We start from the raw sequence: 24,543 nt of genomic DNA, 5'->3' as shown, positions 1-24,543 counted from the left end.
TCAGCCCACCGCTCGGCCTTCACCGAGGGCGTCCCCCTCTGCCGCCGTCTCCAGGGGGGAGAAGCCCACTTCTCTCCTGGGGCATCACACGGAAGAGCAAGACCTGAGCACCCAGCACTTCTCAAGACGCCCCGCAGGCCTGTCTTCATTTACCAGACCCTGACACATCTTCCAGGAGAGGCGTCCAGCGCTGCTGGCCACGGCACTGCTCACGGAGCAGCGCCCCCCTTGGCGCGGAGGAAAAATCAGTTCGGCTCACCGTGCTGCCTCTGCAGGAGGGCGCGCAGCCCGGCACACCGGTGAAAGACGCCGTTCCCCACTGCAGGTTTCAAGCCAGGCCCTGATTTAAGAATGGAACTCAGTGAAAGAGGGAAGGGAGTCTTAATGCTCTTACTTTGATCAAGAACTCTAAGTACTCTGCGAGGGGCTCCCCGTCTCCACGGGTCTGCTTGAGGAACAGAGCGGTGTCTCCCCGGGCAGAGACAGCTCTCGCTGTGGAACATGGATCTTGGGGAGGCATCGAGGGAACGGCGACACACCAGGGAAACGCGCGGGGAAGAACGCGCCAGGGAAGCAGACTCCCTTGGAGCCGGATGCGGGTCCTCGGGCGGGGGCCGCGGCTCTTGCGCACAGCGGAAGTCCTACTTCCCAGCGCAGTGACACCACACAGAGGTTCACGGCGCCCTCCGCCGTTCCAGCGCCTCTCAGAAAGAGCGCGCGACCATCCACATCTCCCAGTCTGTCTGTCCCACCCCGCGATGGCCTGGCTCCACCTGCAGTGCCTGCAAAGGACACTCCCGCCCTGGATAGGACAGGGCGCGGCGGAAACGGCTCCTGTCCAACCTACCAGAACACCAGGAAGTGCCTTTTCGGGTGCTCGGCGAGTGATCACGGGTCTCATTTAACTCGGGGAGCACCGGATGGCGGGGTTCCCACCAGCACGTCCCCCAACGTCTCGCTGGCCAGTGCATCCCCGAGGCATGGGAGGCTCGGGCAGATCAAGCTGGGGGGCCTCGGCCCGCTGGCTCCACGCAGATGCTCCCTGAAGCCATGCCCATGGCACACGCCGACACGCGGGCGGTGTGTGAGGCCTGCGTTCTCCTCTGGGGGCCACACCGGTGACAGTAAGCAGTCCCCAAACCTTCCCTGACGCTTAGGCTGATACCATGAAATAATGGTACAAAAAAGAAACGCTGGATTCCTTTCCCTAAAACCTGTTATGGGTTGGCCAAAATAAATTTGGTATTAAAGAAATCGTTGGTGCTCCGGGGACCGAAAAAAAACACAGCACCGAGGCCTGGGAGAAAGGTGCCAGCTGCTCTAGGGCGAACGCCACAGGTGTTCCGGAAGGCTGGCTCCGAACCAGGGCTGACAAGGGACGTGCCCGGGGCGTGTGAAAGCAGCCAGCCCTCCAGAGTGCCGGCACACGGGCTCCCTCCGCAAACCCCCACCAGAGGTGCCTCCGTCCCAGGCTCTGAGCACAGCCCAGGGAAGACCCCGACCCTCGGGGCTGTCCACTGCCAGGACGATGCCTCCTGTTAAGACGCCGCGGCTCCTGTCTGGTCTGGGAAACAGAAGCCCACGGGTCATCCCCGAATGAGAACCAGGGTGAAGAGCGTGCGGCCCCCCCACTCGGCCCTCTGTCCGACGGCTCCTCACGGCAGCAGTTGAAGGTGATGATCCCGTGCCTTCTGGCCGAGTTCAGTGGGCTGGCGGCCTGCATGAGAGGTGGGCAGGCCGGCCTCCACCGCTCGGGAGAGTGTCTGCCTGCACTGGGTATGCTGGCGTGGCGTGGAACAGGGGGAGAGGGTGGCCTGGTGGCCGTGAGCCGCGGGGTCTGCTGGGAGCGTGCCTTACAGGGCGTGAGAACGGGGTCCCTGGCTCACCTGCCTGGCGCCCCCCCACCCCGCCGACCCCCCTCAGACCTAACGGTCCCTGAGCCTCCCTCGCTTGACTCCTACAATCCGCTCTCGCCACGGGTGTTTCCTCCTCCCCCCTGCCCTCGCCTAGCTTCCACTGCTTTATTTCTAGCAAGCTTTTCTTCTCTTATTTCTCACAAGTTAAAAAAAAAAAAGTGGCACCAGACATAGATTTTTTTTTTTAACTGAAAAGGACTCTAAGAATAATTAGCACGACCTCTTACACGTCTCCCCTGAAAAATATGACCGTCTGAGAGCGCGGCTGATAGGGCCAAGGTCACCTGGGCCGCCAGGAGGGGGCCAGGAGCCCAGCGTCTGCCCACCGCTCACATCCCGCCTGGCTCGCCGTGGGTCCTGTGCTCTCCGGCGCGGCTGACTCCCTCCTGCCTCTGGGTCGGGTCTCCCGAGGCCCCCGAGGGTGTCGGTCAGCCCCCCGTGGGTGTTGGTTTCTGCAGTGTTTAGCACCAGAAAGACCTGCAGCAGCGCGGTCTGAGAGGAGGCGTGGCCAAGGGAGAGTGGCAGCGTTCCGCCTGGCCCCAGGGGACTGAGGGGAAGCCCCGTCCCCCGTCCGGGGCTGATTTGTGCGTGATCTCTGCTGAGTGGAAGGGGCGTCCAGTCCTCGGCCCACTAACTACAGGGGACTTGGTGACCCCCTAAATCCGAGGTCAGGGATGTGATTAGAGGACAGCATGGGGTTCGAGTCCAAAGCAAAGAACTGGGGCGGCCCTTGGCCACGGCGCCCTGGCCAAGGCACCCTGCTCCCAGGCGGGCATCCAACAGCGGGTCACTCAGGCTCGGTCCAGGAGGGGACCCAGGAGGGACGCCACGGCAGGGACACCAGCCTGGGTGACCTGGAGCACCCAGCAACGGGCAGCGCGGCGCCCCCAACGAGCCGCACTCGGAGTCGCTCTGGCCGGGCCTTTAGGGTGTGGCCGCGGGGATGGAGGGGACTGGCATGGAGGCCCCGGCCCCAGGGACGGCATTTCGAGACTCGTTTAACCACATTACGCGCTTTAGAAATAAATAAATAAATAAGTGGGCCATCGCCGGTGCTTTGTGGGTGCGGAGAAAGGCTGGGCAGGGGCAAGGGCCCGGATACAACCCCCGGACCTAAAGTAGCGTCAGACACGCGGGCCTCGGAACTCCGGCGACGAAAGTGCAAAGGAAGAGAGGCGTGGCCTCGGGGGACTTCCCAGGCCGGCGAACCCTGGGAGGCGGCCGCCCGCCGCCGCGCCAGGCTGCATGCGGAGGGCTGTCCTTAAGTTACAGGAGGTGCTGAGCAAAATGACACAGCGACAAGACACGCTTAGAATCCGGGAGTATCAGAGGTGTGAGGGGGCGAGAGAGAGAGGGAAGCCGAGTCAGGGTGCAGTGGGTCTCATGGCCCCCTCTCCTCGCAGGAGGAACACTGTAGGCCACGCACCCCCCCCCATGCAGGGCCCCAGGGTGCCCCTCCCGCCTCTCAGCTCTGCTCTCTGCCTCCTTCACCAGCTGCGAGCACCCCCTCCCGTGTTTTCCCGTGCAGAGGTCCAGCCGTTTGCAGCCCCAGCGGACTCTGCATGGGGAGTCGCACCAAGGCAGTCAGAATGAGGGCCCCCTCTCCGCTCCCACTGCTTGCTGCCCTTTTCCTCCTGCCCGGACGAAAGGCGGCCGTTCTCGACGGACATGACAAAGGCACAACTCCACGGCAGACCTGGAGGCCTGGGGGACCAAGATCAGGGTGTCTGGGGACCTCGGTCTCCCTCAGGGCACCCCTCCTTCCCAAGGGAGCCGCCTCCTTCCCTCAGGCCACCAGGACCCCGGCCCTGCGTCACACCCTAACACTCTTCTCAGGCCCCGATGCCCAGCAACCTCCACGCCCTTCCCGCCTGCCCCCTCTTCCCAGTCCATCAGTGACTGCGAGGTTCTGCAAACACCGCCCAGGAGACGGAAGCCACACAGGGTCCTCGGGGGACTCCCTGCAGGCACCCCTTCCCCCGGGTCACCCAGCTCACAGCCTGACCGCACCGCTCAGCCCGCACTAACAGCGGCCCAGGGCCCTCGGCAGGGAGAGGGATCACTGCCACAGGGCAGCGAGGGTCTCCTCTGCGGGAGCTGACCCAGAGCGCTCTCCTCGGGGCTGGGAACGCGGCACCATGCCAGCTCCAGCCCCCCCCAGCCCTCTCCAAGCCCCCCACCCCACCCCTCCACCGTCCAGCTGAGCAGCCTCACTGATCCCAGAAGCCCACCCGCACCCCACAGTCCCAGCGCAGCTCTTTTCCGTTTGCATAAAAACATTCGTTGGTCTACAAAAAGAAGCAAAACCACAAACAAAGAGTTCAGTCCCGAGCCCGACACAGGGAGGCCCGTGCTGCAGGTGACCGGGACATCCAGGACGGCGACAGTCCCTTCAGCTGGCCGGGGAGAGCGCAGGTCAGAGCGCGGCTGCCACGAGGCTCCCGTGGGCCAACACCAGTCCCTCCGGTCCCTCTGTGCTTGGCCTGGAGCAGCGGGTGGGGCTGGCGGCCTGGGAGGGGCGCGTCCTGGCCTCCCCGGCAGGAGGCTCTGCGGGGCCAGGCCACGGGCTTCGCCGGTGTTTTGCCGTGTATGTGGCGCATGGCGGGAGGCCCAGAGACACTGCACTCAGTCCTTGACAGCCGCAGCCGGGAGGGCAGAGGGAGCCGGCGCCAGACCAGACGCCCCACTCTCCCCCCAGTCAGGGCTCGAGCTCATTAAGATGCCGGGCCCACAGCAGCGGCCAGGAGTTGGACATCTCCCAGAGAAGCCTCTGCCCCTCCCCCACCCCGCCCGCCCCCGAGAGCGATTCCTCAGCCTCCGCTCTTCCCCAGCATCTCCGAGGCAGATGCATCAATCCCTCCGTGGGCTGGAGACGTGAGCAGAATGCCAAGGGGCGGCTGCAGGTGCCAGAGGCTTCCTCTGCTCCCTGAAGCCAGCCTCCCGAGACCCGCCCCTCCCGCAGTGGCTCGCTGGGACTCCGGGGAGGCCAGCAAGGGGGGCGAGGACCTCGGGGAAGCAGAATGAGGAGCAGAGGACCCAGGAGGACTAAGAGTCCTGCTGTGGAGACCCTCTGTGTCCACAGATGCGGGCAACAGGGTGGACGATCCCTGCCCCCCAGCTGCCCAAAGGCCTGAGCGTGGGCGGTGACGAAAAGACAGGGGCGGCGCCTGCAGATGGGTCGACGCTGCAGCTTGTTCCGTCGTCCTTGCCGTCCAGAAGCCCAGGTCCTGATGTTCCGAGAGCAGATCACGCATCCCCTTCGATGCCGGCAAGGGCCTGGGGCGCGGCCGATACCCAAGACGGACGCAGTCCCCCGTCTGCAGGACTCGGTTTCATTGTCGCTCCTTTCCAGCGTTTACCTGTAGGCGCCCCCGTTGACTCCCGAAAGCGTCAGGTCAGGACTGCCCTTCCTGGAGCGGGCAAATTTCAAAACGGTCTTGAAGTGCGCGGGGTTTCTCCCGAAGAGGGAAGGCGTGGAGACAAGGGCCAGTGGGGACACAAGGCGCCGGGTCCAGTGTTACTTCCTGCCAGAGCACGGCTGGTGCACGCACCCGCGCAGGGCCCGAGGGCACCGCGCCTGCGCCGGCGGTTCCAGGCGCGGGGTGGCTCCGCCCACCCCGCCGCGAGACTGTCCCTGTGCATCGCGAGACTGTCCCTGTGCACCACCACGGCCTTCGGCTCCGAAACGCTGGAGCTGACGTGGCCTGGGCTGCAGCTTCAGTCCAAGGGCAGGGTCCCTCGCGCTCACAACATTTAAGAACCTCTGAGTTGTCGTTACAGTCTTGTGGTTTCTGCAGCAGCAGCTTCTGTCTGCATTAGACAGGGTATCTCTCTGTAGATATAGATAGATAGTTAGATATATAAATATATATATATGCCGACTTGCCTTACAGCGGTTTTTTTCTTTTTTTTTTTTCAGTGTTGTATGTGTAGCAGGCACTTGAGTTTATATGAAGATGTTCGCTTCAGTCAAGGGTGGAGGGGAGGAGCAGGGAGGTGGAAAGGGGGCGTGTGAGGCCGGGAGAGAGGCGGCCGCGGAGGACGAGGTCGTGACCGCCGGCCACCGCTAGCCGAGGATGTCCAGGTAGATGGGGGTGGCTTTCCCTAGCGCGTGGAGGATTTTGTAGATCTCCTTGATGTTCAACCGCTGCTGCGGTTCCCTCTGCCAGCACCCAAGCATGACGTCGTACACCTCCTTGGGGCAGACGCGGGGCCGCTCCAGAACGCGGCCTTGGGTGATGCACTCGATGACCTGAAAAGCGAGGAGAGCGAGGGCGTTACATCAGAGCTCAGCCCGGGCCCCAGCGGGTGGCCGCCACGTCCCCGGCCACATTCCATGCATAGCCGCGTGCCCTAGGCACAGGCCGAGGGCAGGGCTGAAGGCAGCGCGGAGTTTCTCGTGTGTCCTGCATGTGCGGGCCATGAGGACGGCGGCCGGCACTGGTCGGAGGTGCCCCCTGCTGGATGCCCTGGGCATGCACCCCCCATCCCCCCGCCCGGGCCTCCCAATGCACGCTTCCTCTGCCTTCACTCCTCCCCTTCTAGTCCTGAAGCCCGGCTGGGTGACTGGGCTGTGCTCACTGTCCACGTGGAGTGGGACTGGCCTTGGGCTGTCCCTCCCCATCTTATGAGCCTGCGTGACTTTGAAACCCCCTTGATAAAGCTCTCTGCACCAAGGTCCCTGCACGGCCCTCTCCCCTTCCGCCGCACTTCCTGGCCAGCTCCCCTCAGTCACAGCCTCTGAGCACATCGCCACGCGTGTCCCCACGCCACGGCACAGGCCCCGTCCTCGGCCTGGCCCCCTGCCCTGCTCTCCGCACTGCACCGTGTATGCCATTTCTTCTCCGGCCCTTCACTCCCTGGCGCCCCGCCGGGCGGTCAGAGCCAGTACAGTTAGCCCCACAGGACCTCAGCATCCTCCCTGGAAGAGGGGGGTCCAATGTCTACTTGACCTCCTGGGAGCGTTGTAGGGACCAAATGAGAACAGGAAAAGGGACTACATGACCCCACACCCTGCAGGGGACTCCGTGAGGAGGAGTGGGGGGAAGCAAGGCACGGAATGGCTAGACCCGCCCCAGCCGGGCACCCAGGACCCAGCGCGTAATGTGCGGTCCAGTTCCAATTCCTCCGTGGACTTCTCTGCTGACGCAGAATGTGTGGATTTTCAAGGCTTCGCCTTCCAGGTCTCAGGCAGTTTTAACTTCTCTGACTCCTCACTCCACCCCTGGACAACCCGGGGCCAACCCCTCACCCTGAGCTGCAGTCCCCTCACTGGAGGACAGGTGGCGATGACAAAATGCACAGAAGCGTCTCCGGTTGAGTACCTGAAAACTGTCACTTCCTCTCTTCGCCTCCCCTTGTCTACGCTTATTTGGGGGAGAAAAGAGCCTTTTCTCTCCCGCTATCTCCCCACGCTGCCCCCAACAGCGTCCGGTCTAGTGTGTGACCGCGTGTCACTCTGACTCTTGGCTGGCTTGTCAAACCATCAGTGTCACCTTCCTGGTCACCTTCACCCCGGGGTCTGCAATGGCTCTCTGGGCTCCCCTCTCTGCCAACCTGATGGGGGTCTGACAGCTCACGTCCCCTACTCTTATTAGAGCCCCGTGTCTACCCACCATTCCCTTCCCAGGAAAAGGGACCCAGGTTAAAGTGCAGCAGCCGCTGGCGGCACCAAGACTCGATACCCTCAGCAGCGCCCCTGCCCACGTGGGGTTGCCCAGGCCGCCCGACCCCGTAGAGAACCCAGGGACCGGTGGCCGCCGGAACTGGGCTGCTGCAGTGGGTGGGCAGGGGGAGGGGACGGGGGCAGAACGCCTGCCTTCAAGGCTGACGCCTCCCCAGGTGGAGTGAGAAGTGAATGCAGACACCCTGCCGGCCCCGGGGAGCCTGCCTGGGCATCCCGGCTGCCGGTGACGCCCCCGCCCAGGCCCACCTTCACAGACCGCCAGACGCCCCGAACGGCGCTCAGGGGACGTGAACGGGCAGGTGTGCTCGAGAGTGCTCCCCACCAAGCCCAGCCCCGGGGAGACAGCAGCAATCTTTAAAGGCACCACAGCAAATGGGTTCTGACACACACTCTCTCATTGTTTTCAAAGGTCGTTAAACTGTTTTGTCTCATTTTGGGAAATCTGATCAGGGCCCATCCAGCCTGTGAACGATGAGAGAGCGCCGAGTCGAAGACATGCCTCCTTTGCAGCCTCTGACATTCACTTAATCGAGCGGTCGGGGCACAGGGGAGCAAAGAGGAACACGGCTTCCAAGAAGAAAGATGAATCTCTTGATTACCCAGATATGATTCCAATATTAAAAGGCCCTCACGCTCATGTTTTTCCAGAAAGCAGAAGAGCATGAAAATAATCGCCGTCTTATACAGGTCTGCTGAGTCCGGAACCCGAGCCACGCACTGTCTGCGCACCGCACGGGTACCTGGGGCCACCCGGCCCCAGCCCAGACGTGGCCGAGCCTCCTCCACGTCCGTCCCGGGAGCTCTCCCCTCTGGGACACTGGCCAGTGCATCCGGGGACCCCCAGCACCTCCCTTTCCTTCCTTCGTCTTGAATCTCAATAGGCGTTGAGAAAGCACTGAGTCAATATAGCTCGTATGCTTAGAGAAGTGCCTGGCACTAATATTAATTATTAAAATTTAATTAGTGTTTTTATTATTAGCGTAAATTAAAGTTATACACAGAGTGTTAATCATCAGTATGTTTGCTGTTATAATCCACTTCATTCCCAGGAGTCCCCACGCCTCTCTACCAAGGACGTGACCTTTGCCTTCCCGAGTGCGGGGCCCCGCCCTGCCCCAGGCCCGGCTGCCCGAGGCCTCCGGGGACGCAGGTCACTGGGGCGCACTAGACAGGAGGTGTTCCCACCAGACGGGACAACTGAAAAACTCACGGTGGCTCATTGTGGTCACCACTTGTGATTTTTAAGTGTGGCAGAGCAAACAGAACATTGCCCTGCCTCTCAACTCACACGTGTGACTTCACCCTCTCCTGAAGATCATCCCTAGCCTCCTACAGCTATCATCTTTTCCTGCCAAGAAGCTCTCCCCCGTTCCTTCTCATGCCCATGTCCACTTTGCCGGCTCCGACCTCCCGCTCTGTCACTGTGTCTAAACCCTGGCCCGAGACACCCCTTGTCAGCAGCCTCCCCCCGACGCGAGGCCCCATCCGCCCCGCCCCGCCCGGTACCTCTGTGTTGGAGAGCTGGAACCAGGGCTGCTTCCCGTAGGTGAAGATCTCCCAGAGGATCACCCCGAAGCTCCACACGTCGCTCTCCGTGGTGAACTTCCGGTACATGATGCTTTCGGGGGGCATCCAGCGGATGGGGAGCATGGTGTGTCCGCCAACCTAACGGGGGTCGAGACAGAGGCACACGGAGAGTGACCAGAGGGCCAGGATCAGTCCCGTCTCTCTGCTCCTCATACGCAGACACACTCTCGATGCGCTTTACTCTAAGACAGACACCACTTCATGCAGCTTGTGCCGGAGGCCAGTGGAGAGACCGAGCAAGACAGGAGGCCGCCGGCAGTGCGGGCGGCTAGAGCAGCAGTTAGGGGAGACACCCAAGAACAGGCAAGTTCCTCGGCACTGAGTGTGAAGGAAGACCACAAGACAGTCTCGGGAGGGGAGAAGGTGGCAGGACCTGGCACGACAGGAAATCTAACCCTGAGAAGACAACATCCAGAGCGGGCTCAGCAGAGCCCCGGCACGAGGCCATCAAGCAGAGGGGCGTGTGCAGGCCTCGGGACGGACAGACCCCTAGGCCAGGTGGTTAAGGCACAGTGTGGTCCGCGGGCACCTCATCTGTAGACCTGCGACTTTGGCTTCCAGATGACCACCCTGATCTTCTCACCGCGACTCAGTGTTTCCAGGGGAGGGGACAGGGAGGCTCCGAAAGTATGAAGATCACACACCATTAAGAGATCCGGTGGGCCACAAGAGAATGCACAGCAGCAGCTCTTAGTAAGAGACTCGGAGGCCAGTAAGGAGAAACCCTTAAAAGAGCCACAGGTGGGTCTACAGACCCGAGAACCAAGGGCCAGAGGACGTGACCCAGGGGGCCTCTCCCTGAGGAAGACGCCAGGGGGACCCTCACCGGCCGGCAGGCTGGCGGTGTTAGCCGAAGGGAAGTAACATTCCAGCCTGTGTTGGAACTATGGGGCTAGCTGCACCGTTAGTAAACAGAGCCGTGGACACTGGAGCTTCGGGCCCTAGCGGGGCGCTCGGTTGGTCAGAGTGACGTCCCCACACGCCAAGGCAGGGGGGTCAGTCTCTGGTCGGCACGTAGGGGAGGCAGGCAGTGAATGCATCGGTGGGCGGAGTGAGTAACCGACGGCCGTTCCTCTCTCCCTCTCTCCCTCTCTCTCTCCCTTGCTCCTTCTCTCTGGCAATCAATTAAAAATAATGGACTTTTGGCTAACACGTGGAATTTACTGTTGGAAAACTGAGGAGTGCTGATATCAAGAGCTCTCCACAAATTTCTGATACACTATTAATCGGAAGATGCGTTGCTATGGCAGGCCAGTCGGGGAATAATAGAAAGCACTTAACAAAGCATGGTTTCCTGGGCTATCGGCAAGCTACTTCTAAAAAGAGACATCACGTTCGCCTTATCCACCTGAAGTTTGTGGGCAGATCAATGATACGGGTTTGCACATGCCGTTTCTGGCCTGGGATTTTACAATCAAGATAGCTCCGTATCGAGGTAAAGACAAATGATGATGTGTCTTTCAGACAAGCAAAGATTCCGAGACTCGACCACTCACAGCCTTTCAGAAACTGAAGGAAAAAAAAATCGAGGATGAACTATGGAAAACCAGAAAACAATTTAGAATATGCAATGACTTTGGATATAACAAACAGCGCCAAAGCAAGTAAGCCACAAAATGCATTTAAATCTAAATAAAGGTTGCTAATTTGGTAGTAAAATGTGATACAATTACCAATAAAGGCTTCTACAAAATAGACATAAAGTAAATAATACTACTAATAATGGTAATAGTATTACCACTGCCACTATTAGCCATACTTCTTTGAAATGAAACCTCTAGATGATTTCAACCGTAAGTGCACAGAAAATTAGGTGGAGAGATCATGAAAAGCCTGATCAAGACTGTGTCTTCAGACAGAAGGGAGAGGCAGCTCACCGACAGCCTTCAGCCGTTGATTGTAACAGCTTAAATTTAAGGGGGCTTGCTAACATTTCTAAGTAGTTTCTAAAAGAATAGAACTAGAATATATGGCTTCTAAATCAGTTTCAGGAAGATAGAACTAAAAACCTCTGATACCAGAATGACCACAGAAAGCAGTGGGATAATGGTGAATAGAAAGCATAAAATGAAAAAGTTTAAATAACATCATTATAAGCAGTAAGTACAAATACTATCTCTTAAATAAGAAAAAATGTGTTAAAAATATAGTGCATGTTCTTTAGGAAAGATACCTATAACTATCACAAGATATTAAAGATGAAAGAATACAAAAATACAATAAAGGGAAAGTACATGCATGTTGAATATAGAATATTCAGTATACATTGTAACATCTATTAAATAGATAATATATTGAAATTGATTATATATCCATGAAAAAATTTCAGGGTGCCAAGAACCATGTGGCAGTGATTTATATCATATTTGAAGATGGCAAAATTCACCATTTTCGTCATTGTAAACTTTTATGCTCCAATTAAAATAGCAATTAAAAAGTATAAAGAGTAAAACAAGTTATTAATAAAAGGAAACTGACGCAGCTACAATTATAGTTAAAAAAATTAAAAATTTTTCCTCTCACACATTAGCAGATCAAGAGTACAACATAAGTGAAGATACATTTTTAAAATGCAAATAATGAGCGTTAACTGTGAGACGTGCCGTGTGATTTTCAGCCTCCCTAAAAGCTGCATATTATTCTCAATAATCTAAAAAAAACTGATAAACACCAACCACTATGTTATACCTCAAAGGAAATCTGAAATTCGAAGCAAAAAAAAGTAAACCACATACAGTAAAAGTGAGAAGCATCTACTGTGCCAAGGAAACTGGAAATGAAGAACAAAAGGATAGATTTTTTAAAAGGTTCTCTCTGGTCAATTAAAAAAAACTATTTGGTAAAAGATAATTAAAAGCAAAATTCAAAACTTCCATAATAATATGAATTGTAGCTAAAGTAACTTTTGGGAAAAAATTTACAGCACTTAAGCACTTATTTATAAAATAGTTAAAATAGAATTAAATTAGATAAGAATTCGATTTTTTAAAGGTAGTAAAGACCTACCAGGAAAATTTATAGAAAGCAAGGGAAAAGAAGTAATACAAATATAATGAGGAGTTGGTGTGAAAGCAAGCAAAGAAAACACATCACGAGAGGCCAGGGAAGCGGACTATCTCTACGTAACCAACTGCTCATCCTTCCAAAAGCAATAGAAGCCTCTGGCCGGGTCAGTCAGGGATGCAGAGGACACAGTGGAAAACGGTAAGAGTTCTGCAACAATAAAATGTGAGATATACCCCTGGCTGGCGTAGCTCAGTGGATGGAGCACGGGCTGCGAACCAAAGTGTTGTAGGTTTGATTCCCAGCCAGGGCACATGCCTGGGTTGCAGGCCATGACCCCCAGCAACCACACACTGATGTTTCTCTCTCTCTCTCCCCCTCCTTCCCTCTCTAAAAATAAATAAATAAAAATTTTAAAAAAAGAAAATGTGAGATATAGATGCCATGACTGAGTTACTAGAAAATATTAATTTTAAAAAAGTTAAGAAAACCAAAAACTTAACTACAAAAACACTTTCAATTGCAGTAAAAAAAAAAACACTATACATTAAAAAAGTACAATGGTTTAATGGGTAAGTTCTACTAAAGTTGTCTACCCTATTTATACTTTTCCAAAACCAAAACAAAACAAAACAAAAAGTAAATCAAAGGTCCCCAAGCCGCACTCTGTGGCTGGGACGCCCCTGTTGACAAAGTCAGGGAAGCTTAGTGAACGGTCTTTACTATGTGAATACAGACACAGGCATGCTGTTTACATACGTGTAAAACTATCTCAGGTATGAATACAGCGTCAACATCTAAATAAAAGGTTACCAAATCAGCAATAGATTATAATAATTCTATATTATAACTCAGTAAGTTTTATGCTAGAAATGAAAAAATGCCTGTCTTAAAAAAAATCTGTCTAATTCACTAAATTAAAAGATAAAAGGAAAACCATCCTTTTAAAAGATGCCAACATTTTCCAACACCCTTTCCTGATTCAAAGCTCTAATTCATTACTAACAGAAGGTACCTTCCTTTACTTAACACATTAACCATCGTATTTACTGATAAAACATTAGAAGCCCAGAGGTATCTCCTATCCCTGATTCTACGCATCTCTGTTTGGGTGGGGTCCTAGCCAATGTAATAAAGCAAGAATTAAAACAAAGTAAAATATTAAAAAGGCAGAATCAAAATTGCCATTGTCTGCTTATGATATGACTATTCAAGACAATTAACTAAGAAGCAGTTGGAATAATTACGTGGTGTAACAAGCTACCCAGATGTGAAACAAACACACGAAATCAAACTCCTTGCACACGCCAGCAGCTGGGACTTCAAAATTCAGTGGGACTTCAAAATATAAGATTGTTTGTACCAAGGCAACGGAACATTTAAAATTCCTGGGCATGAACCTCAGCAAAAAAATACAGAAGGCCTAGCTAAAGAAAAGTGTTGAAAAACATAAAAGATCTAAACAATTAGAAAGATGTCTTTTCTTTGGAAGAAAAGACTCAGGATCCTGAATCTCACAAATCTCTCATTTCTCGTTAAAATTAGCCTAAAACTTCAGCACAATCCAAATAAAGGCCCCGATGGAATGATGTATGGAAGGTGACACAGTGATTCTGAAAGTCAGCTAGAGGAGTGAAATACTGAATAAAAGCTCAGGTATATTTGAAATAGCACGACAAGGGATATTTATCAGAGAGTAATACATATCATCAAACTTCGGTAATGAGCACACTGTGTTATTGGCATAGGAATAGACAAGTTTCATTGGTCAATGGAGCAGAATAGAGTCTAGCAGCAGACTCGTACACAAATATCAGAATTAAATAGATGAAATGGTGGGTTAGTCAGCAAAGCATTGGGACAATGGACTATTTATTTAAAAAGTACACTTAGATACCTACCTCACACCATATACAAAAATCATTTCCAGATGGATTAAAGAGCTAAACATAAAAAACAAAACAATAATAATATTAGAAGAAAACTTAGAAAAGTATTTGTACAACCTTAGGAGAGGAAGACCTTCCTAAATCAGACACATGTGCACAAAGCCATAAAGAATAAGGACGTAGAGATACGACTTGTAAAAGTGAATACTTCTGCATGGCAAAATGCAAAATAAACACAGTTAAAACACAAATGACAGGAAAAAAATACTTGCAATATACATAACAGAGAATGAAATGCCACGTATTATAAAGCGGTCCTTTATGTTAGTTTAAGAAAGCAACCCAACAGAAAAATGAGTGAAGAGTAAGAGCAGATGATCCATTAAAAAGCTACACACGGCCACAGACACATGAAGAGATGCTCATCGAAACGACAGAGAGACACACTTTTTAATGCCGTGTGAGTAACATGCAAAGGACGGATGGTCTCTGGTGCTTGCGGAGGTCTGAGCGGTCGTCCCCGGATGCCGCCGCCGGAACTCCGGCAGCCTCTCTGAGGCACTGTGGCGGGAGCTGCCCACGCTAGCGATGTGAGTGGCCTTTTCACCCAGTGATGTCATCTCGGGGAGTCTTGGAAAAAGGCTAGGTCATGTGAGCAAAAATACTCTGCTGGAGATGTTGATGTCATTGTTTTCAAGGGCAACGATTTGTCGACCACCAAGTGTGGATGAGGCAGTTCAAAGGAGTGTCGTAGAGTGAGTGATGCGTGGTGACAGGAACTATGTTCAATGAAAACTCAAGACATTCGAAATGTACACTAGCATTCTCCTTCACTAAGAATAGGTGTGCACTAGCAAATGTCTCACAGGGCAACAATGTATCACTCTGTAAGCACACAAGAAAAAATCCAGAGAGACAGCCGTCAGGTTAAAGCACTGGTTTCCTCCGGGGAGCGGAGTGCCAGCGAGCCCCGACCCCAGAGAAAACTCCACTTTCTACTATGCACAAGTCTGCACAGTTGGAAATTTCACCTCGATCATGTATCACAGTTGAAAATTTAAAAACACCACAAGGAAAATGAACATACGAATAAAGAGAAACAAGTGGACCTAACTGATTTAAGTTCTATGTCGTCATAAGGTGGTGTGTTTAGAAGAAAGTTCTGCTCATGATTGAACCCAGTAGAACCTTTCATCGGACCTGGGTTCCTGATTCAGAAAACAGAAGTCGGGGATTCAGGAGCGCTGACCACGGACTCCTGCCAGCCGGCTCTGGGCTTTGCCTCGTGTGAGGGTTCTATACGGGGCCCAGAGCCAGTGCTCCGCGGGGAACCTCCCGGCTTGCAGAGACAGGGACACCCACGTGTGCTGGCGTGACGTCGACGAGCGTCTGTGTTTGGGCAGAAAAGCCCCGGAAGGGTATCGGCTGGCTGCCAATTCTCCCCACCAAGGAGCACGTACGGAGAGTCTCTCTGGGCGGCAGCGCCAGGTGGGGGATGCACAGACAGCATTCCTCCAGGAGCAGGAAAAAAATATGTCAAGAGGCCAGCCAGACAACCGAAAGCAATGAACTGGAAGTCGGAGCTCCGGGCTCTGACGTGACTTCTGACAAGCACCTGGCGTGCTCACATTCCGGTTCCCCGGTCTCCCGCCCAGGCGTCAGGCAGAGCCCTGCCTGAAGCAAGGGGACACCCCTGAGCACCACTAAACGCACAGCCAGACACCAAGGGCCACGAGGGCACCCAGGCGTGGCCTCCGTGCTTCTGTGCAGCACCGCAGACCCAGCCTCCCAGGTCCCCCAGGTTTCTGGTGAAGGTCCCCCTAGACTCCACTGGCCTCCCTTCAGGGCTACCGGCGTCCTCCTCCCACAGTGGAGAGGGCTGGCCCGGGAAAGGCAGTGGTCAGATCCTCCCGTGGTGAAAAGCATTGACCTGGGCAGACAAGCTATAGGCTGCTACAACAATCTTAATAAGTAAAACACTAATTCACGCACATGAGCACCAGCTGCTGGGTGTTTTACACACACACACACACACACACAACCCACCTAATCCCCTCTCCCATCGTCCCCTTTCTCAGAGGAAGAACGGCCACCGGCCCGGGCGCTGCCTGAGGGATGCCGACCAATGATCCGGGCTCTCGGTGAGACCCTCTGAGAATCCGAAGGCTCAGCCATGAAATGGGACGCATAAGAATAAGGCAGAGATCCCAAGAAATGATTCCAGATACAAAACGAGTCCTCAGAGATCTCCGGATCATACCACCTTGGGAGGCACCCTCCCTCCCACACCTCTGCTACTGTGGGCCCAGGTGCTGTCGGCTGGACCGTCCTTTAGCCAGCTCCCTTCCGTCCAGTGACACTGGCAGCCACTGAGGGTCATGGCCCAGATGACCCGGTGTTTCCTTAGCGGCTGCAAAAGGATGGCATTCTGACTCCAGTGTCCCCCCTGCCGATGGTAGCTGGACACCTCCAGTGAATTAGAACTTTCCTGCAGTAACTGCGTGGTTATCCCGGTAACAGCCGATGTAGGAAATGCCTGGTTCTCCCCCTTTATTTGCCAGTTCTCAGACTAAGGAACTCATTCCCTTGCATCCCCCAAAGGTGACCAAAGAGAGGTTTGTTTTCGTTTGCTTTGGTTTGGAGATGCATCCTCAGCTCCTGTGTGTGTGTGTGTGTGTGTGTGTGTGTGTGGTTTTCTTTGATTTTATATCTGCATTTTTCTTACGCTAAAAACCTTCATTCCTAACATTAGTAGTATTACTTGCTAGTAATACTAGCAAGTATTATTAGTAGCTAATATTATTACTTGCTAGTAATATTAGTAGTATTATTTGCTTTAGTTTAGTATATGTTGTATGTTTATGCACGTATGCATTTCAAAATAGCAGCTCGAGCAGTGTCACTAGCAACGTGGTTCCCGGAGGCTGTCTGCAGTCTCCGCCGTTCCTCCCGTCCTTAGGATGCACTGGGGCTCACCACGCGGTGGGGATACCTGCGCAGCGCCGGCCACTCGCAACAGTGCTTTCTCTGCGGTGAGGTCGCCAACGTAATGCGCAGTTAGGTTTAGTAGTTTCATGTTGCTTTTTATTTTTAAGGATTGCTTTTTCTTTCTTATGCCATTTAATGGTGTTTTATTGTGATGGAAACACTGTTGCGTGCTTCCAAGTCTAACCCACACAACAAGGCACAGGAAGACTGAGTCTAACACCACCTCTGCTCACCCCCCTGCTCCGCTCCTTCCCTCCGGGTAACTTGTTTTCTGTTTGTCTTCGGTCTGTTCTTCTGCTGTTACTAACATAAGCAAACACAGGTTGTATTCACTTTCCTCCTTTTCCTAGGCAAAGGGTAACATCCCATACCTGTCTCCTATGGAGTTTTTCTAAAACTGTACTGAGAACCTACAACCGCCTGTAGGCTCTCAATTGTACACGTATGTGCATGCACACACACACACACACACGCACACGAGTGCACACACACCCTCCCCTGCCACACACCCCTACCTGCCCCTCCCAGAAGGAGCACAGGTCTCTCACTCACTCAAAATCTCAGGAGAGAAAACCCACAGAGTACAAGTGAACGCCACGAAATACTGGTACAGTTGTCAAAAATGAGTGTCTCTAGCGACCGGGAAATAAATCCTGTTGCAAGTCAGGAAGTTCCCAGGTCCTTCCAAACAGCTGAAGGAGCACAGATGTAAAAAAGACTCTTGGTAAGAGACCAATGCGTGACCTTAGACAAAGACCTAGATGATCGTTTCAAGAACTGACTCAGGCTGCAGTGACAAAAACCCTTCCTTTCCCACCTTATTTGTTTACTGTGAGTAACAGTCCTCATTTCCTATGTTCATAAGAATGAGAAAGAGAACGAGAATTAATCCTGAACCTTTCTTACTTTGGCAATAAATAATGTTCATTATGAATACATAAAGTATTCAAGTACATAACAGATGCATTTCCAAAAATATTATACTCTCAATCTTTCGTATTCATTGCCTATTTCTGTGTATTACAAATAATTGTAATGATAACTCAATCCAAAAGCTCTTAACATCTAGAAACTTATGGTCATTGGACATTAAAAATTAAATTGAAATCTTCATACATATTTTTATCACACTAAATTATGACAGAGTGGCCAATAAAATGCCTTCATGCATAAAAATATAATACAGAAGGATAAAATTCAATAGGGTAACTGGAATAAAAATATAAATTCAAGAAGGAAAAGAACCCCTGTCAAACTGTTTAAGAACTTGTTTGTGTGTTTAATAGAAGATGATGAATCAAATTTTCTGGTATTTAAAGTTCATTAGATACATTGAAGAAATAATGCATTTTTAATGTCAATATTTACAATGTGGTGAAAATGGCATCGTTGGGACCTGCTTAAAATGACGTTGAAAATTTCAGATGGCAATTTAGAACATGCAGGGGGTGGACATGTTTTTTAAAAAATTCCTTTAGGGGTATAAAAGTGTGAGGAGCACCGGACTAGAGACTGGGTAACTCCTGGGGCAGAGTCTGGAGTCTGGGCGCTGGCGGGCGAGGGTCCCTCCCCCGCGAGGCCACACCCCAGTCGGCCTCAGGCTGGCAACGTTAAGAGGCAGAACGCGAGAAGAGGAGGCAGCTGCCAAAAGTCCCCAAACCCCCTCTCCTTCATCCCAGTCCTCACGGGAGGCCCCAGCCTCGCCCCGAGGACCAGATACTGGGATGGAAGGTGCTCAACGCTGAGTGGCCACGGCCGTGCAGGGTGTGTTCGCGCTGGGGCGGAGTGTTCTTCCGGGGGCCTCCCCCTCCCCAGCCGCCCACCGCCATCTAGAGCTCTTCTACGTTCTAGAAGGCTCTCGGGCGTCTGCATCCCAGCACACGGGCAAGTGGGAGGCTGGTAGACCGCGAAGAACACGCAGAAGCCCGCCCCTCCCACAGGGGTCCGGAGCATGTGTGCTCACACAACTCGGACAGGGCACGTCTCAGATCAGGAACCCAGCCGCAGCGACGGCGGGCGAGCAGGTCCACAGGGCACGGTGCCTCTGCAACCGGGGGGAGGGCTCAGCCTTCCTCTGGAATCCCTGACCTGCGTGGGTCGCGTCGGAATCTGTGAAAGCGGACGAGGAGACGGAGGCTTCCCGAGGAGCCGTAAAGCCTTTGCAGCGTAAGTTAACGAAAAAAGGGCTCAACCGGGAGATTACCGTAAAGATGGCCCTGCGTTGTGCGGACCATTATTTCCTGCTTATTCCACTTTCACGTCTCCTGGTCGCATGTCTCGGCCCACAGAAGAGACTCCATAAGCATTACGAGAAAAGTGAAGGCTTAGTACCTGCCTTCCTCCCCACTGGAAGTCTGCTGGTGCCCCACGAGCACCAGGGGCCCTGGGCCCCGCCTCGCCCTGCGGGAGTGGCAGCCCCAGCGGGCGGCCACCTTGCACGCGCCCCCAGCAGCCCCTCCCGCAGCCTGCGAAACCGCTCTCACCCCAGGGCCCGGGGATCGCACACACACATGGGCCACACAGCAGCGCGCAGTGGGGACGTACAGGCACCCGTGCGTCGGAGGGAGCACGTCCACGTGACACATGTGTCCGGCAAGGCGCATGCGTGCCGCACAGCCGCAGACGCCCGCAGAGGCCGCTCCAGATCAAGGGCAGGCAGTGACGTGTCCCTTGGACACCTCCTGGCACACGTGGCCTAAACAGAGGAGGAGAGGCCCAAAGCCTCTTCCAATGTGTTCCGGCTCCAGGGCGGCAACAAGGAGCAGTTTCACTCTAAACCAGGTGATTGACTTTGCTGACAGCTTCGAACTTACAGAATGGCACAGCCCTCCTTCCCGGGGTCACCCCCCACCCCCACCTCTCTTCCCACCCCCTCCCCCTGCTAGGCTCTCTAAATAGCTCTCTCCCCACAAGTGCAGGAGGCTCCGAAACAAGTGGCAGTCTGCCCTCCGGGAACTCGCCCCGCTTCTGCCCTCCCTCCTCTGCGGCCCCTCCCCCCCATCACTGTCTCTGATTGGCTGTGGCTAACAGGGGTGGCAGACGCTGTATTTCCAACTCACTTCCCACCGCTGCCCCGCCCCTTCTGCCTGCTCACTCACAGGGCACGTGGCATCGGCGTCTGAGCCCTCGTGTATTCCCCGCAGATGCCAGTCAGGCTCCTGGGCATCTCTGAGAGGCCAGCCCCGCCCCGCAACTGCGCCCACTTCATCTCCCCAAATCCAAGGTCATCAGAACCCCGGGAGTGAAAGGGGACATCCCACAGGAAAGCTGTGCTCGTGACCACACGGGGCTGGAAAGGACCCTGGAGACCACCTGGCCCACCCCAGGCTGTGGGCTGTCCGAAGTCACCAGAACAGCAAGTGAAAGGGACGTGAAACGGAACGGCTTTAACGTAACATTGTTCCTGGAGAAGAGCACACCTGCGTAAAGGTATGCAGATCAAAAACATACAGACTGAGCCTCGTGAAGTTTAAATTTCCGCCCGGTTGTTTCCTCCTTTCCGCCCTGACGCACTCAGACTTGGGGTCGCCAACTGCGTGGGCGGACGCCTCGGGGGTGCAGGGGTCTGAGTGTCTGTCTGATTTAGGTCTATAGTGTGTGTGTGTGTGCGGTCACAAACGCACGTCTGTCTGTGGCTCCACCCCACTGAGGGGTGTTTCGTGGGTGAGGCCTTTACACAAGGGACTGAGATTTTCGACAGTGACGTCAGACTTCTGACTTCATGAGGCAGAACTGTTCGCCTTCTTTTTGCCTCTCCTCCTTTTCCCAGCAAAGTGGGGCCAACTATTATCTGGCTTCTTACAGCCATAACCGAAGGTCTCGGCCCCCGGGCTGGCAGATGCTGGGAATTCTTTGGAGGGAAGCTGCAGAGGCAACTCACAAAGACATCATTATGGCACCGCTCCCTCGGAGCGGAGCTCTGGGGCGGCTCAGGCAGAAGGCAGCCGTTCAGCGGAGTCTCGGTGGAATGACTGTCTTGGGCTGAGCCCTCAGCCCTGGGATTAGGAACAACCCTTGGAATCTTCCAAAAATACGAGGACTCCAAGAGCCAAGCTGTTCAGCAGTGCAAGTCCGGAGGATGAACAGGCCCATTGTGCTTCTCCCCAACTCGCTCACCTGGCGCCGCCCGCGCCGGGAGCAAGCGCTCAGCTGGGAGCCCGGGGAACACACACCTTTCGTAAGGACCCCTTCTGTTCTCCCGTTCACGTGCTGGGCACACACCGGCACGCACTCATTCGGGGACCTCTCTGTCCCTTTCTGCCCCAAGAGACAGGTTCTCACGGAGCACACTGCAGGGCAGAGACGTGGTCTGAGGGACAACGTGGCCCTCTTCTCTCTTCCCAGTGCCCGGGCTCGGAGCCCCCTGGCTGCACTCAGACCTACTCCTGGAGGCAGACTCTAGGGATGCTGGTAAAAGAGCTCACTTCACGGAGCAAAGCTGGGGGGAGTCTCAGCTCAGACCCAGGGTGACCTCCCCACCCCCCAGTGCTTGCTGAACACCACTGGGTGAAAGAAGGCAGGAAAACAGAGCCTCTTAGAGATCAATCTAAATTTTTTTAAATATATTTTTTAGATTTTTATTCATTTATTTTTAGAGAGGGAAGGGAGGGAGAAAAAGAGAGAGAGAGAGAGAGAGAGAAACATCAATGTGTAGTTGCTGGGGGCCAAGGCCTGCAACCCAGGCATGTGCCCTGACTGGGAATCGAACTGGTGACCCTTTGGTTCACAGCCCGAGCTCAATACACTGAGCTATATGCCAGCCAGGGCAAGATCAATCTAAATTTTTAATTAACCTGCATGGCTCAGGTACTGACAGGTTTCAGTTTAGATTCAGGCTAATTTAACAAAAATAAGATACTCACTTTCAAACCAGATTGACTTTGCTAAATATTTAAAAATTCACTATTGTGGTAATGAAAATGCGTGCACAGGATGAGGAAACAAACAGTATCCAAAAAAACATGGGGGATAATTATGACTCAGCCAACACCATCTACCAGCTAAGCAACCTCAGGGGATTTATTTAACCTCCAAAAGGCTCGGCTTCCTCATGTGTAAAAGGGGGATAATCCATCTAAACAAAACGTCGCGCAGAAATTGAACACTACATTAAACGCAACTCCGGCACGGCGGGCTCTCAGCACACGCACACGCATGCGGCTCCAAATCCAAGCCTTTCCGGGGAGACGCTGACTTTTCAGTGACCGTGTCTGTGTTCACGGCACGGCCCGTCCCAGTTTCCCTGGGGACGTGGACATTCTGCCCAGCGCCCCTTTCGGCAAGAAGGGGCCATTCCCAACTTATGGGCAAGGAAACCAGCTCAGGAGTGGAACACCAGCCAGTCTGCAGCAGGCAGGGGCCAAGCAAGGAGTGAAGCCACCGCCACCCCCCCAGTTCTTCTCATGACGGGTTTTGTGGGTTCGAGGCAACGCTGCTACAGACAGACACTGCGGCAGCTTGGAGGGGCTCCCGGGACCAGCCCGGCTGCCCGCCCAGATCCCTGGGCTGGTTGGCCGTTCACAGAGGCAGGGTGCGGACACTCAGGAAGAGCAGCTAATGGGCATTTCAGAGAAGGTGAGACCAGGCTGGTGGGGGCCCGGGCGTCTCCCAGGGGCTGCTGGCTCAGTGACGGCACCTCCCATGAGGGAGGCCTCACGGCAGGGAAACGCAAGACACAACAAAAAGAACCCCAAGATGATATATTCTTTGTTTAAAAAACAAAGAATGAAACGAGACCTTTCTTTCTCGGAAGGAAACCGGAGCCATACCTGGTCTGCCCCATCCTCCCAGCACTGTCAACAATAACAACAGCAACATCACTTCCTATTGGTTGAACGCCCTCCCAGGCTTAAGGCGACAGCAGTGGGTTCTCTCAGCACGACCCCAGTTTGACTCTGTCACCCGATGAGCCTGAGCTCCCACCCAGGCGCAGCGCTGAAGAGACATCACATGGGCCCCCAGGGCCCCGTGGGAGGAAGAGCGGGCCTGGTGATCGGCCGAATATGCTGCCTCCCCAGCTGGCGAGGCCCCGCGGCTCCGGAAGCTCAGCCTGCCTGCCCGCCCTTTAAGGATGAGAGGCCAGCCTAGGAGGCCTCCTAACCGAAAACTTTCTTTCCTGTTCCCGAGGCTCCAACAGCCCGGCCCACCGACCCCTCCCTGCAAAGTCTGTTGTGCGCACTCGATCACGGGGGAAACTTGTAGCGCAAGCAGCTGCCCCAGCAGACAGCCTGAAGCAACCCCGCCTGGTGCCCTTGGTCCTCACCTGTCTCAGACAGGACTTGGGAGGGCAAGTCAGAGAACGCTACACAGCACGGCCAGGAGCGTGCGGCCGCCCCGACAGGGCTGAGGCGCCCATTCTTTCGGACGGTACAGGGATTTCCGCACCGGTCCGACCGCTGTGGTCGCCAGCGGCTGCCTCCGCGTGGTCTCGAAGAGAGGACTCGCGGCCACCGCGTCCAGCAGCTCCCCTCGCCGAGAACGCTCGGAGTGCCCTGTGGCTCACCCCATCTCTCAGCTCTCTGGGCCGGGGGTCGGGAGGAGGCAGACACCCGTGTGTGTCTGGGCCGGTGGGGAGGTAAACTGAGGCCGCACGATGGCCCATTGGAGATGCCGCTGGGTGCAAAAACCGGTCCCTGGAACGGGAGCGGGAGGAGGCCCGCCCTCCCACAGACCTATGGCGGAGGCACAGAGCCGCCCCGGGAAACCGTCTAACCTCTCCGACCTTCCGTCTCCCTGCCTGTTAAACGTCGGCTGGCGTTTCCTTCCGAAACGGCCGGGAGGATTAAATGAAATGACCCACGTAAACCATTCAGCACATGCCGGGCACGCGGCGGGCCTCCATACACGCCAGCACGTAGCAGTTGCGGTGAGGACGCGGCAGTGCGGTGGCACTGTTCTCTCACACTCGTGTGCGAGAGGTCCGAGGCTTGGGTGACCTGGGAGAATTAAGTTTTGGACTTCCACGTGGGGGCAGGCGGGAGGATTGGGCAGTGGTAACGACTCAGCTGAATTAGGAAGTAAATTTCAAGTGTCCTTGGCTAATAAATAGCCCTTTCGATGCAGGACCACTCCAAAACACAAGCCTTTTTGCGCTTTGTGCTGCGACAGTGAGCAAACCAGCCCCTGGCCTCCTGCCCCCTCTCACCCTCGGGGAAGCACCCACAGCCCCACAGGCGCAGCGCCCACCCGGCGCAGGCTGGACACTCAGCCGCTGGGGCTGGAGGCGGAGCCCACTCCTTCCAGACCGCTCCGGATCAATCCCCCTAGTCGGAGGGAGCCCCAGCCCTCTGGGCCCTCCTCTGGCTTCACCGACTGCCAACCGGAAATGCCAGAAGGAGCTGGAGAGGAGCGGCACACTGGGGGACAGGAAACGCTTCTGCACGTTTTAATTACTTTGGTGAACAACGCATTCCAGGGTGGAAACCCACCACCGAGGGCCCCATCCCCCACCCCGCACAGGGAAGCTGCCAAAGCA

The 24,543-nt window shown here is 54.5% G+C and overlaps 1 protein-coding gene across 2 annotated transcripts in view; it reads right to left on the bottom strand.

The window, feature by feature from the left end:
- Window positions 1–4,757: 4,757 nt before the first annotated feature.
- Window positions 4,758–24,543, bottom strand: part of NTRK3 (neurotrophic receptor tyrosine kinase 3) — a 265,673-nt gene continuing 245,887 nt past the window's right edge. Inside the window, exons 16-18 of one of the 2 annotated variants that reach the window (XM_045825072.1) lie at window positions 14,094–14,135; window positions 9,109–9,267; window positions 4,758–6,168 (exon numbers count right to left, since the gene is read on the bottom strand). In XM_045825072.1, coding sequence (XP_045681028.1) covers window positions 5,983–6,168; window positions 9,109–9,267; window positions 14,094–14,135 — 387 coding nt within the window. In that variant the 3' untranslated portion in view covers window positions 4,758–5,982. The remainder of the gene's footprint in view (window positions 6,169–9,108; window positions 9,268–14,093; window positions 14,136–24,543) is intronic. The other variant, XM_045825073.1, reaches the window with a different exon arrangement.

This window comes from Phyllostomus hastatus, unplaced genomic scaffold (assembly GCF_019186645.2).
Source record: "Phyllostomus hastatus isolate PE091 unplaced genomic scaffold, TTU_PhHast_1.1 phas_scaffold_555, whole genome shotgun sequence".
In the NCBI taxonomy this organism is placed as follows: domain Eukaryota; kingdom Metazoa; phylum Chordata; class Mammalia; order Chiroptera; family Phyllostomidae; genus Phyllostomus; species Phyllostomus hastatus.
The sequence above is the reverse complement of the archived record's forward strand: the minus strand, read 5'-3'. Positions and strand labels throughout refer to the sequence as shown.